Source organism: Centruroides sculpturatus, unplaced genomic scaffold, assembly GCF_000671375.1.
Source record: "Centruroides sculpturatus isolate CEXI.00-Female unplaced genomic scaffold, Cexi_2.0 scaffold1405, whole genome shotgun sequence".
Taxonomy (NCBI): domain Eukaryota; kingdom Metazoa; phylum Arthropoda; class Arachnida; order Scorpiones; family Buthidae; genus Centruroides; species Centruroides sculpturatus.
Window position 1 is genome coordinate 193,677 of NW_019385557.1, and position 16,350 is coordinate 210,026.

Genomic DNA, 16,350 nt, shown 5'->3' on the forward strand with positions numbered 1-16,350 from the left:
AATTAAGTAACGTAATAATTTTTTCTATATAATTACCTTGTACTTTAAAAATATAGAGATATAAGACTTGAATTAGACCAGGATGACAGAACTATCAGTTTTTCTTTTTTTATCCTTGTTTAGGTGTACTGGTAAGTGTGTACCCGATTTTACAATTTAAACAGACACCAATTAGCTAACATTTTTTAAATGATAATTCTTTTTACCCAGCAGACATTATGAGAGCTTTTTAATGACAGATCGAATTCAGCAACTTCCATTGTGGGCAGCCGAATAATGAGGGACTGTATCTACCGGTCTACCAACGAAAATTCTGAGCTGAATTTGACTCGAACTCGGGCCCCCAAAGAAATAGAATGGTCTTCGTCACTCGGCCAATGATTAGTATTGTCTGTATTCCATAAAACGCCTACTTTTAAAATTACAGATCCTACAGCTACTGTGGTTATAACTAATGAATGAATATAATTATAATAAAATAATTCTCTATTAGCTTGAAAATACAGGTATACCTCGCCTTACGTCGGTAATTGGTTCCAGGAAAACGACGTAAATCGAATTTACTTGTCTCCGAATCTACTTATCACTAGGCTAAACCGTAAATTACCATTCCCGGTTCTGTATTTTATTTATTAATGCATTTTTAATAATATGTGGTTAATAAAAATCTATTTTAAGCTTACAAACAAATAAATTTTAGTTTTTAATATAGTACAGAAAAAAAGTAATCTAAATTTACGAATGCATGTACTGTAAATACAGAACATACTAGTATATATTTTAATATGATTTTATGTGCTTTAAACGTTTTTCTAGTGATATTACGACTTCAATATTTGTGGCGGGCAGACGTAAAGTCGAATAAAATGACTTAAACTTGATTTTTATTTTTCCGTATACTTTTTTGACAAACGACGTATAATCGGGAACGACGTAACTCGAAACGACGTAAGTCGAGGTATGCCTGTACAAGTTATTACCTTAGTCTAAATCCATAAATGTGTTAGCTTCATCTTGATTTAAACTTTTAAATATTTTAATTTATTCAGCGTATATTTAAATATAAGTTATCATTAATAACATATAGGGGAAATTAACATAAATTGAAATTTAAAGACTAATGTACAAATCATTTTAAATAAAAATTATAATTTTAAATTAGGATAATGGCTTTTATCAGATAATATGAAATGTTATCGATAAAAGCCAAATATAACATTTAATAACAATTAAATAATCGCATTTAAAATTGATTTTCTTAAATTTAAAAGATCAGCAAAATTTATTATTAATTTTGCTGATTTTTCAACGTTAAATATTAAAATTAGGAGCTATTTGAAAACACAGTTTTGATATAAATGAACTTTTCTTGATAATATAAAATTGAGAATATATTCAAAAACAATCGCATTAACAATAATTGTTTTCCAGTGAAAATATACTTTATCATTATTTAATGAATTTAAATATACACAATTTCGATGAGGGAAAAACCAATTTGTTATTTTTAATAGGTGAAAATATATTCTGCTGTAGAAATCGATTAAACTAGATACAAATAAAAATTTAGTTCAACACTCGTGTTTAACAGGAACATTTATAGAGATACGAAATAGTAAATCAAAATTAAAACTTAAAAATATATTTTATAAATAAAAAAAATATTTAATAAAAATAAAAGATAATAATAACAAAGATAAATTATAAGCAAGGAAAAAGATTAATATATATACATATTAATTGTTTTCCTTGCATATCATTAAAAGGTCACGAATGTTATAATATTTACAGTACTATATATACCGAACATTAAGAATCTCGAAATGAGTTGCGAAAAACTTAGCGACACGAAGCGATTTACAGAAATAGTCTTTATATAACAATATAGAAGACTTTGTCGAGGAAAAAACAAGAAATATTACTATACAGTTTTAAAAATATTTTACATTAATTATGTATAAAGCAAAAAATTTCATAGATGTATATCTTAATATACAGGATATAAGTTAAATGTTAATATCTTGTTTATCTTCTTTGAGTTTTGATTAATATAAGTTTAACTATAGGCCTATAAGTTAATAACTTGTAAAATAAGATATGACATCTGCAAAAGAATAAATTTGAAGATAGTCAACCTTAAAAACAAATTTCGAAACATCTCTTATATCGATCATTGATATCCTGTAATTTCCCTCTTCGAAAAGAATCACTTTAATTAAAGCAATTAAAGCAAATAAATTTTCTTTTGTCGATTTTATAGTTTAAAAAATGAAAAGACTCCTCGAACAAACTTGTAGTCGGAACAAACCGGAAATGAGTTGCATACCAAAGACATTTCCGACGAATCGAAAACTGGTTGAGACGTGAAAAACTTGATCTATGATTACCGATAATTATAAAACGAGTTTTTGTATGTGTGTATGTGTTTAGATGTCTATTTATTTACCTTCATTCTAAAAACTGTCCATTCGTCCAATACTTTACGAAAATAGGATTAACATAAATTGCCAAGATAACAAAATAAATCACATTATTTATCCCTTATTTTATTCATTTCGGCATTGTAAGATTTCAATTATATTTTAAATAACTGTGACTGCAAATAAAAATCTGATTATTCCACAATCCGAAAATAAATGAATCTACGCATTTTTATCTGTAGATGTAATTTTAAAAACATTATCCTATAAGCAAAATTACATAACTATTGTATGTGATATTGCAAAATTGTTGTATCTTAAAAAATAAACAGTACAATTCTGCATGTCAACTTACTACTTTCCATTACAATAACTACTGGTAGTTTATTATCTGTTAGATTGCCAGAATATTTTTTTTTTTAGAAAAAGTTTTTTTCTAAATAAAATGTTGCTCTGAATAATATAACAAAGAATAATAACTATACATATAATTTAGTATTATTACGTAGTGTAGAATTACAAAACTTCTACACTAAGAATTTCTTTGATATTAAAACAAATTATTGGCACTCATTCATTAATTACAAATTTGAAAAAAGGTGTGAATAAAATGACCCTGATTATTTATATTTTGACTTTTATAAATGTTATTATGTCAATTGTAACCAAATAAATATTTATGAGATATTATATTATTGATTAATTGACGATAATAGTACTATATATGCCTAAGTTAATAGTGTAATTTTCGTTTGAGGTTTAAAGCATTGTATATATTTATAACGTGTGATAAATATATAGGCCTAACTGATTTCTGAAAGGGCTGGTTTTTCTTATTATTATTCACTATTGTAACCATGATAGTTCGTTTTTGGAAGGAAATGTTCTATTTTTATCTTCGTTCTTTTTTCACATCAAGAATTTCTGGCAAATCTACCCATGGTAGTTGAAAGTTCAATAACAGTAAAATAGTCTATAATCGAAGAAGAATATTAATTTTTTTTAAATTTTATTCATAGATTTGATCAAATTTCTAAATTTGTTTTAAAACAACTTTCAGATACATTGAATATTGAAAGATGAGATATAGTAATTTCGTTTATACAAAATTTTTATTCATTACAACTAGAGTCATCCAGAAGATAATGAGGGTCTGGAACAAAATACATATTCCGGGCCTCGTAGTAAATTAAATTACTATATTGAAGGAAGTAAATAAAAAATTATATAGAGACACCTACTTCCTCGGCTCGGGGCAATTTGCTCCTTTTGCTCCCCACTGGAGGTCCCTAATTATAACTAAACTTAATTTGATGCGAAAACTTCAACTTAGAAAGACTGCATTTGGATCAAAGCCATTGGATATAATTTGCACCTAAAATTACTTTTGTGTATAAATCTAATAGGAGTTATACACGTGTAGAGAATGTTTGATATATTTATCCATTAGATGATGATAAAAAAATAATCACTTCATAAAAAATTCCATATCAACTCATGAAAACATTTTTTTATCATCTACCAAAGACAGAATGATATACTTTGCACAGAATATTAAAAAAATCAGAAAATCCAAATATTTTTTTTCTATTCAAAAATAATTAATTAGTAAAATGTATTTTAAAAATAATCTTTTTTTGTTCAGCAAATTGAAGCAAGACCGAATTTTGAAGTTATCAATAAATAGAATAACTTCAAAATTCGGTCCTGGTTAACGCTTATCGCTTCCAAACTGAGATCAAGACACTAATTTCAGAAAAAACCTAAAATTGAAGATAGTTCGATCTTTGTTTTGCGGATATTGAGCATATTTTGTTATTTTCAATCTTTAACCTTTAATTACATTTAACAAATTATCCATTCAATAAGGATTATACACATATAATGTTTGATTTATTTATCCTCATTTAACTATTAGAAAATCAATAAATATCTATTAGGCTAAGTAGGCCTATTTATTTTAAGTTTTTGATTGATAAAGCAGACAAACAAACATCTCGAATAGGTCTATGATCTTTACCATTTGTTTCGATCACTTTATTAACTAATAGGCTAAATAACGTCCATGACAATTTTTTTCATCCTGTAGTGTCTTCGGAAACTGATTTTGCGTGCTCTACTAGATTTGAAAAATGGAAGATTGCGATAACAAAGTTTTTTCCTATATAAATATCTGTTTTCTAATATATTATTTGAAGTCGTCAAGGTTAAGAAACGTTAGTATATGGAATGTAATTAAATAATAATATAATTAAGTTACATAATTACGTATGATACCGACTGCAATTGAAAACGTTATCTCACTTGTCAGTTTAGCTATTTCAGATTATTTATTCACTACCTTAAGTTTATGACTTATTCTATAAAATCTTGATTTTATAGAATAAGTCATAATTATTTCGTGATATAAATTTCTTGGTAGTATTATTATACTGTATTCATGATGATTTTTTAAAATTTATTTTAATAAATTATGTAATAATAATGTAATATTGATATAAATGACTTATACAAAAAAAAATGTATTGGGCAGCAATTTGTATATAATATAGCATAAATTCATCTAGTTATCGAATGCTGTAATAAACTATTTTCTGATACTAAATCCCTGTTACAATAGTTATCATCATACAATATAACAGGAATTTAATGTTTATTATATATACGAGGTATATATATTATTGAAAAATTTATCGCATCATTTCTATGGTTTTCTATAATTTATGGAAATATGTTATTTAAATTACTACTTTCAGACACAGCTTAGAAATCAATACATAAATACAATATTGTCCTAATTTCCTTAGAAAATTAAGGTCGTCTAGTTTTTTTTATTAATAATTTTTCAAGAAATAAATGAATAAATTTGTATATTATAATTTAAAAATAAATTTTAATGAGAAGACAATCTCCATTACATACTTATATACAGTATTTTAACAACATAAACAAGCGAATATAAAATAAATTTTCTATCTGTTTACTGAAATACTATTGTTACATATATTGTATATGTTTAAGATGTATTGTCATGTAGCTGGAGTTTATATAAGACTAATGTATTAGACCTCTACCAAATTCATAGAGCGTGAAAATAAACGTTAAACACTTAAATACAATAAGAAATTTAATTAAATAATGGCTGTTTTTCTAACTTGTTATTTTTTATTTATAGCAGGAAATTTATGACTATCCAAATGTATTATTTTTCGTAAATTATTATATATAAAAAGTTACAATTTCCAACAAAAAATTCTATTGGAATAGTTTTAAATGCCCCAATGGATATATTAGAAAAAATATATATTTTTTTTAATTTCAAAGCAAATATGCATAACAAATAACAGTAAATTTTAAACTTAATCAAACAATTATTAATTTTTAACTGATTTTACAATATATATGTCTGGGAACAAAATACTCCTCCAAAATAATTGCAGATTCAAGTACTACTTATTAAAATCAAAAACATATACATCTTTTACATTACAGAAATACAAATTTAAAAACTGTTATTTCAGTAAATTATTGAGAAATCTTTAATTTTGTGGATTGTCAGAATGACAAGCTGTATCTTTGTTTTAATGGGCATATTTTCAGAGAGGTGCGTCAATAATAATTATTATAATAATAAATTTGCATCATTTAAATTTTAAACATCATTTTCTCTTCGTTTTTCTAAGCCATCATTTACAAAATTGCTGACTAATATAATATGTATAGATTATCACAATATTCTTATTTGTAAATTATAAAAAAGATGAATTTTATCATTACTTTGTAAGATTATTTGAGATTCTGTTGTTTCTATCATAAAATTTTTGATAACGGATTACAATGTTTAAATATTAATTTACTAAAATATTTTATTTTGAAATACTGGAAATAAGTTATTGACTTAATTATAATAATGGATAATTTAAATTTTAAGTCCAAACAGTTTATTATTATTCAAATTTTAATTTTTCAATAGTAAATAAATATGTGAAATATAAATGAGTTGCATAGTTAATTGTATTCATTGAATACTTGAAATATAATATTAATAATTATAAACAAGTATATTAGTAGATTTTGTGCAATAATTTAAAATATATTTCTGGCTCAGTTCTAATTTATAAATTAATATCTTTTTCATAAGTATGCATCATCAATTAAAATTTAGTTATATAAAAATTTTTTCTTGGATCACGTTCTTGGTATGATTCAAAAAGCAATTTATAGATTTGTACAATCATAGAGATTATTTTTAGATATGTTATGAACTTTTGGTATTTCAGTGGAAAGTTTAGATTTCAAATACATTTTTAGTTATATTTAGATTCAAAAGTTTAGATTTAAAATATATTTGAAATTATCTTTTCTCTAACATACAGAAAATTGAATTTATACCTTAAAAAATTGTTTTTCAATAAAATTCTATAAATAAAAAATTTAATTTACATTATATATTTTTAGATACTGATTAACAAATTCAACAATTTAATTAACTCATTAAATACATGTTTAAAGGTTTCCTAAATAAATTTTTAAGAAATATTTAGAAAAAATTAAATGTAAAAATTCTTAATATAAAAATTCACAATTCAGGATAACAGAAACTTGTAATAATATTTATGTTTTTTTTTATTACACTAAGTGACAAGAACAAATACAAGTTAATTATGAACTTTGTTCAATATTAGATCTCACATGTACATATAAAATCATAATAGGCAGTTTTTTGTTTTAACCTCTTTTTATGTTATTATTGTATGCCATCATCTTTTGGTTAAAGTAATATAATACTATACACATTTGTGTTACTATTATTCTAATGCGGTCTAGCTAATTAGATTTTGTGCAGTGAGGTTCGGAAGAAATAAAATCAAAGCACGGTATATTAGTCAGCACAAATATGGAAGAGTTAAAATGAGAATTTCTGATACACAAAGGCTTGCCTGAGTAGTAAGTGGCATATACTGTATATTGTACAATCTGACATCAATATAGTTTTCTCCTGTATAAACATCACACTTTAGATCACCCTATAAAGTCTGTACAAAGGTGAAATGAAGTCAGATTTTACAGCAGGTTGCTACATCTGGAGAAAATAAAAGGATATGATCATTTTTCTTTGATGGCTAGGGCACTAGTCTGATATATATTCCAGACATCAGAATTTTCGTCTATCCAGCTTGTCTCTGAACATGATAAAACTAAGCATTCACTGAAAAATTTAATTGCAGACTTTATATCATTATCAAAAAATATGTACTGCTTTATTTGAAGAACAGGACCGGATTGTAACAAATCACATGCAAGCTTCCTTTTACACAGTTTTCCATTCGTTGTTTCTCAGACGGATGAACAAACAAATTGTAAGAGATTTTCTTTTCTCCAGAAAGAGAAAAAATTTTCAGACTAATTTCTATGAATGAAGAATAATCAAATACACAGCATAATAGTTGGTATTATGAATATAATATACAGTTATCAACCCACTAAATATCTATGTCCAAACAGCTGCATATTATGAATATGGAATGATTATGTAATAATTAGCCAACTGAAATGCATATTTTGAATATATTTCTTTAAGTATAGTTAAAAACAACATGCCAAATTTTGCTGTAACAACATTGCCCATCTGGTTGATAACAATTATAACTAGTAAGGCAATCAACATACAATTTTGGTGCAGCAGCTGCCGTCATTTTTGAAGAAAACTTCCTTCAAGCAATTAAACTTTTTAAGTTATTTCTTTCTGGATATAAAACAAATTCACAGCAGTTAACAACCAATACAATTTGGCTAATTTCATAAATTTTTATTCACATATGCACTTCAAATGCTTTGACAGAATGTTGTGCAAAAGGATTTGTGCTTACTTGATGTCGTGTTGCAAGTGCAGCCCATTCTGCATCAAATGGATCTTTATAAGGTGGGGGTTCCGAAGATTGAGATGATGAATGAATGTTCCCATTAGCCCATGTACTTTTTGTTTGGGAATGATTCTGAATTTCTGGTTGTGCTGATTTAATATGTTGTGATCGATCATATGTGACCGATTTATTACCTGAATTTTGAAATACAAAAGCTTCTGCTGAGCCTAATGACTGACTACGTAAATGAGAAAAATTTGGACTGCTTCGACGAGGTGGTACCACTGGTTGTGTTGGTGGTGGTTGTGCAGATGTCATATGTGGTGGAATAACAAATAAATCTGATGGATTTGATGTACTTTTCACAAGACTTCCAGGGGAAATATTATCTCCAGATGAGTTATTCTGCTCTTCTTTATCTTGTATAGCATTGGTATTGCTAGCAAGCCAAGCTTCAGCCCGAGAACTTAATCCAGCTCCAGCCCATGGATTTATAACTAAAAAAAATTATTAATAATTATTAAATTATAGTTTGTAATTTCTTAGAGTAATAAAATTAAAATCATTTTAATTGAAAAAACAAAAAATATATTTAACAATTTCTTAATTAAAAGTTGATTAATTTCTAGTTTTTAATAAACCAATGTAAACTGTTAGTCAATTCATTTTCATTGATTTTCGAATATATATTAATCACCACTTAAACATTAAATACGCACATTTAATTATATTTAAAATTTAACAAACTGCTTTTAGTTTAAATTTATATATTTATCAAATTTCAAGAATATGATAAATAAAAAATTGTTAACTAACTGTTGGAAAATTTATTGCTATTTAAAGAAATAAATTCTGATGAGAAATATAACATTTATACTTCTCATCACCATAAAGTAATAAAATAGCATCACCTTAAAGTAATAAAATTATTTAAACAGTCAATAAGTTTTTCATCCTTGTTTAAAAATAACATTTTCTTTTAGTATGTTTAATTCAACTATACTTTTGCAATTCTAGTCATAATCAGGATCTCAATTATAATTTGAATTACAGATGAAAACAAATATAGTTGAAGTTGGTTGTAATGAGTATTAGAGAACCAGCAAGATTTCCTAGTTATAATTGTTACTCATATCCATGAAGACCAGTGATATAACTAGGGGGAGAATGGGTGGCTGCTTCAGGTACAAACACTTAGGGGAGTCCTGTGGGCAGCAAAATTTGTAGCTATGCCACTGATGATTAGTGAAATCTATCTTTTAATTTTTAATTCTAAATAAATTTTTTAAAATAATATGTAATAACATTATACTGTATTTTTATTAATAGTTATATAAACTAAATATAATTAATATTAAACAAATTTACTTCTTCATAATTAAAGATAATACTAGCCCAATTTCAGTTAGTTATTTTATCTACAAATCTTCAATTTTATGAGTGCTTTATTTTTCCTTAATGTTGATGCTGTCAAAAATGACAAAGAAAACTTTCTACACACTTTGACGTTTTCGCATCACATTCTAACTTCAGAATAATATCTACTTTTTCCTAAACCAAGAAAAATATTTTTTTATTCATAGACATTTTCCTCATAGAAAGATTTGTTTCTAACTAGAGTACATAATTTTACAATTGTAATGATGATTAGATAAATTGTCAGAGTACGGCCAGAAGCTAGTCAAGAAAGAGGGAAACTGTCCCCAAATGGAAAGTTAAGTGATAAATAGGCTTGTAATCCAAGCAGGTCATAAAACTAAGTAACCCTTTCAGTTTATCTCTTCCAAGAATACAATATCACACTTCTTACTACTTGAACAATTACAAATGTTCATGTGTTTGCACAGCTACCAAAAATTTGCTTGGTATATCCATACCCTCGTCATAACTGTGAGAAAATGTAATGAAAATATGCATAAATTTAAATTATTATGGTGTTTTGCTCATTATAAAAATGAATTAGTTATATTCGTGTTCCTTATAACCGAGTTCAACTGTATTTCAATTACAGATACTGCCTATTGGTATTATTTTTTGATATTTTTACTTTATAATTTAAAGTTACATAGTTTTATAACTTTAATTAACGTCTTCAGTTGTTATTCAAAACAAATATTTATATATTCAAAACTGAACAAAATCTGAATATTTCTGCAAACAGAAATTTGTAATTATTAAATATAAATAAAAATAATCCACATAATTGTATGAAATGAAAATTTTCATACACAAAACTATTTTATCAAAGTTAATTTAAGGCTACATGTAGGCTTCTGGGTTGTTTATGTGTTTGTTGTAGAATTACCAAATCTATGAATAACTATTTTTTGCATCCAATTTGCTTTCTATAACAACCTTTTTGTTGCTCTGTGAGAATGTTGTGTCATTCTATATGATGATATAGTTTGTTTGTGATGCAAATAGAGTAGCGTGTAAGAACACATTTGAATAGTCTGTATTATGTAAGGTCTTAGGCGTTATCATTTCTTGGGTTTCATGTATGTGATGCCATTGTAAGAAATTTTGGTGTGTCTTGTGGATTGTTGATTGTGTATGTAAAATGCTTGGTGAGATCCTGGTGCAGAAATGTACATTTTTTGTATACTGGAAATTGTGAATGTTGACTTCATCAGATGTCTTCAAATTGTATGTTCTTTATACTGTAATTTGGATATCCTATATTTTATTCCAACATAAGAAATGATTGTTATATTCTATTATGCATGTCTGTTTCTTTCACTTTATCACGCTTGATTCATTTTTATGTGTTTGATTAGATTAGACCAGTGGTTCTCAACCTTTTTTTGTTAATGTACCCTATTAGTTTCTCAAGTACCCCTTATATTTTTGTATGTAAATTTTATAATTACTGCGTTAGATGTATACAGCACTTATAACTGAGTGCCATAAAAAAACTGTAACTAACTAACTATAACTAAAAGTGGATTACTTATTTTACGTAAATAATAATAAATTTAATCAAGTACATACATTTATTTATTATTATGTGATAAGTATATTATGCATAAATTATATTTCCTAAAAATAAATAATTATAATTAACAATAAAAAAAATTTTAATTATTCTAGAATAATTTCTAACAAAATTTAATGAGATATTTGGTTCCCATGTTGTTAAATAGAGATTATAATTGTGTACTGACCTTGAAAGTAATGGCTGTGAATTTATAACGTGCAAAACAATACATGAATCTTTCAATTTTTGTAACAAACATAACATCTAAATTTGCTAAATATCAAGTAATGCGTGCATGCAGTAACACACATTGCATAGTGGGGGTATGATCCAGGCCTCGTTATTCCTAATACCAGTAGTCCAGTAAAAATACGAAAAGCCACAATCTTATCAATCAATAATTATAATTATTAAATAAAATTAATGCTCGATTAAACTGTAATTTTACTAGACTACAGGTTCACTCGGCACTAACGACATAAATAGACAAGCAAATCAAGTGGATAAACAAGTTGTTTAGACTGTTAAAAGGGAAAATTTAACAGTTACAGTGTTCACACTGGGATATTTTAAAGCAAGTTTTTATCATTTCTTGTTTCTTGTGTTAATAATTTACAGCAAATTGATTAACATACGCCATTTTATAATGAAAGTTAGATGTACCCCTTCAATTTATGTTTGTACCTCTAGGGGTACATGTACCCCCAGTTGAGAACCACTGAATTAGACCAAAGCATAGATCTGTGAGCTGTTTTTCTGTTGTTTTTGTATTTCCACTGTGCTATGATTGTGTAGTGAATTTGGTTTATAGCTGTCTGTAAAAAAGATTCTCATTGTTCACAAATACTTTTTGTTTTTACATAGTGTACATATTTTGTTTCATTTCAGTCTTTGTTACTTGGTTGCTTGTTTTTGTTTAAATGTTCAATATATTCTTGTATATGCATATTGTGATATTCATGCTGTATGTGTGTTTTTTAATTTTCTTGAATATTTTCCTAACCTTTTTCATGAAGTTTGGTGTTATGTTGTTTTTAGCAGATTGTGAGGCCTCAGCAAGACTCAAGCTCATGTGCTAAAAATTAAATAAAAGTGTCAAATCAGGGAATCTAGGGAATCTAGTGCTTGTAAAAGAAAAACTGGGGGGAAAAACAAAATGCAAATAAAATCAGAAAAGAATAAAATTATTAGTCAAGAGAAAAAACGTTTTTAAATAACCTAAAACAGGAGATCTAGCATAGAGATTGTGTGTCAGACTTACAAGAATTCGAAACAATAGTTAAATACAAGCAAGAGTTTCAAAGTGCGATTAATTTCCCTTGATCAAATCAAATGCTGTGTCAAATTTGATTTGATTTTTTGTATCCGGGTAGATAACAGGCCGCGAAGGGCCTGTTATCTACCTGGATACAACAGGCCACGAAGGGCCTGTTGTAGCCTGTTGTCTACCCGGATACAAGAAACTGACCAATCAGAAAGCTAGAGATCTAGGGGAAAAAATTCTTTAAAAGCCTAGATCTCAAGGACAAAGGCAGACTTTCCTCTGCCTCACATTGTGAGTTATCCGACAAGTCTTCAATGAACATATGAACTCTTCATCCCTAATTTCACATTCCACCTTGAACTATTTTGATTTTCGACACTGTCACTGGACTTCCTGACACTCATAGAAACATCTCAACCGACTGTCCTGGGACCATTGACTCTACAGACAAGCTCCAACAGTTGACAAGACATACTATAGAATGTAAGATTTAGCATAAATAAATGGGTTTATTTGTAACTACAGGTGTCTGCCTTGCTTCCATCCACCCCACATCCAATAAATCCAGACATTTGAAAATCCCCAATTTGGCAACTTCACAATATTGTATCAGCCTGCCTAATTATTCTTTAATGTTATGTATTTGTTTCCAGCTTTCCAGACAAGCTTACAACTTGCCTACATTTTGTATGTGCCTGTTTGCAAGTATAGTTAAAGAAATTTTATGTAACTATAGTGACTGCACTAAAACAGATTAATATATGTATGTCTGAAAGTTTTAATTCTAGTTGAATGTGTTTTGGTAATATCAATGGAGTAGTGTTTACATAGTGTAGAATATTCCTTACTTGTTTTGATCTATGTATTTTGGGCATTTGTGATCTCTGTGTGGCATATTTACTGCATTTAGTGAATGTTTCTAGAATAAATTTTTGTGTGTGTGTTGTGTGTGTTAATTAATTCTGTGTCTATAGTGTCACTTGTTCATGCTCTGTGTGTTTTAATTTTTCTAAAAGTTTTCTATAATTTCTTTCATTAACTCTGTTTAAAAACTGCAATGTAGCACAGTAATCAACACATGGCATAACTCATTCATTTATTCAAGCTTTTGTTGATCTGTTTAAAAACTGCAATGTAGCACAGTAATCAACACATGGCATAACTCATTCATTTATTCCAGCTTTTGTTGATTTCATCTTCATGTTGGCAGGCTTCTTTCATTAAGTTTGGTGCTGTGTTATTTTACTGTATTGTATCACTCTGCCTAATTGTTGTTTAATGTTACTTATTTGGGTTTCTAGTTTTCTTCATATGATTTGTCCATGTGTGGATTGTATGTATCTGTGATTGCATTCATGATAAGTACAGTGGAACCTCGCTTAATGAGCATAATTTGTTCCAGAACCTTACTTGTAATGCAAAACACTCGTTAAGTGAAACAATTTTTTCCATAAAAATTAATGTAAAATATGATAATGCATTCCATGTTGAAAAAAATATTCAATAATCATATTTACTTGTGTATGAGGTTTTTATTCATTTTTCATTGCTTCAAAAACTAGATCATCCTATATGTGTGAGTGAAGGATACTTTGCATTTTTGCAAGTATTTTTGTGAACCGTGTATAGTTCATGCTGCCATTATAGCAGAGTGCTATCGAAGTCAACGTGAATGTCACTTTTAAAGCAATGATCTGAAAATAGCTGATCACTTACCAATGATTATAAATGTAGTTATTTCATATTTGTTAAATTGGTATTTTTAATGAATATTTGTACATTCTGAATCATTAAAAATAAACTTTTTCCTGTCACATGCATTGTAGTCTTTTGGTTTTGCTACATGGGTATCAGGTGTGTGGAATAGCAATCTTCAAAAGACAATAGCAGTCATTCAGGAAATACTGCATTTTAAATTCACTCAACAGATCAGAGGACGATGCTTTGTGGAATAAAAGTGAAAAAAAGGAGAATTGTAATGAAGCTTTGGAGGGCGAGTCCGAGTAGACAAAAAGTGATAGCGTCAAGAAAACATGATTGTTAATACATGCATTTGACGATAATTTATTTGTGATTAAATGAAATAAAATTAGAATTGTATTAATAAATCTAATTTTCTTTATTTTGATCTTTCAACTCATACCTTGTCCTATATGCGAGATCATCTTATACGCAAGTAAATACGGTATTTTACGTATAATGTTTATTCAAAGAAAATTATACAATATACATTGTTAAGGAGAGTGAATCATCATTATCTTTTCTTCTGGCATGGAATGACCAACCTGGAATGCAAATTCAATTTGCAGAAAACAAAAAAAAACAAAAAAAATCACAGAAAATAGCATGGTGGAGCATGCACACAATCTGGAACTTCCCCTCTCCTTCTCACTCATTATGTGAAACTTTGCTCATTAAGAGAGTCATTTTTAAAAAATTTGATTTGCTCATTATGCGAGGTTCTACTGTATAGCATAATAAGCACGATCTATTCTGGCACAGGCAGTCATATATATATGTGCGCACGTGTGTGTGCACGTGTTTCTGGTTGAATGAATTTCAGTAATATGAGTATTTAAATAAAGTTTTCTTTAGTTTTGGTATGTGTATTTTGGATATTCATGATAAATGAAAAGTCTAATCCTGTACATTTAGTATGTTTCTTGGAATAAATCTGTTTTTAAATTAATTCTGTATCTATAGTGACAGTTGTTGTAATTATAGTGATTGTTTTCATTGGTGTACAGTAGAGCGTCAATTATCCGAAGAACTCCAGTCGGCAAATTTAAATTTTTGCCAGTGCTGTGGCGCTGCAATCTTTGGCTATGTCTTGGGCTACTCAAATATTTTACATTTTTGATACTAAATTAACTTCTGAAGTATAATTTTTTATTGTTTTTATATTTTTCAATATATTTATTTTGTTTGTACAAAATAAAAAAATAATTTTTAACAATACAATAGTCTTCGTTAGGCTTAACATCGACGAAAATTCAATGTGAAGCAACACGCAACGGAGAAAAATGTCAAGATGAGATAAATTAATATATTTTTTCGTACATAATCGGTTATCCGAAATATCGATTTTCCGAACAACCCCAGTCCCCAATTGATTCGGATAATCGACACTCTACTGTATCTGTGTATATTTTCATGAGTGATTGTTGTTGAGGCAATGTCAGTAAGTGTCTGATCTGTTTGTTAGAAATTTACATTAATCATTTACAACAAGATAATCAGTAATACTGTTTGATTAATTAATTATTTAATTATCTTGTAATAATATTTAAAGGCTATTCTAATATTTGTTATCATAGGAAAAATTAAATTAACATTTTAAATTTTTAGTTCAATCAATTTATTTTTTGTATTTAAATAAAAAGTAATTTACTTTTTACAATGAAATATAAATCATTTTCTTAAACTTTTTTTATGATTCAAAAGTATTTAATAATTTAAAATACCTTGCTGATTTTGATGTTCTTTTACTGTTGAAGACAAAAAAGGATCATCAGTACTGCTAAGGAGTGTAAGACCTTGAGATAGTTGCTGGCACATGGCACTGATGGTGTCTTGCTTTTCCGTTACTGGGGAAGATTCCGGAATTGGAGTCACTTCAAAATAAATTCATTATTATTAAACAATAGAATATAATAATGAAAGCTATAAACTTTATTATTATTTTTTTTAATTCATTAAATGAAGAAAATAATTTTATACATATAATATAGATTTTATACATGTAAGAAAACAAGCTAATAATAGAGAGGTTGAGGCACACGTTTTAAACGTGTACGTGTGACGTTCGGTGCCGCTTTCCCGTAA

At 27.4% G+C, this 16,350-nt stretch overlaps 1 protein-coding gene across 1 annotated transcript; it reads right to left on the bottom strand.

Annotated features, from left to right (window-relative positions):
- Positions 1 to 7,015: 7,015 nt before the first annotated feature.
- On the bottom strand, positions 7,016 to 16,139 carry LOC111640114 (the record flags this gene model as incomplete). The annotated part of the gene is made up of 2 exons (XM_023386113.1): positions 7,016 to 8,781; positions 15,990 to 16,139. Coding segments are annotated over 2 exons (698 nt in total), but the record flags the coding sequence as incomplete, so codon positions are not given.
- Positions 16,140 to 16,350: the final 211 nt, after the last annotated feature.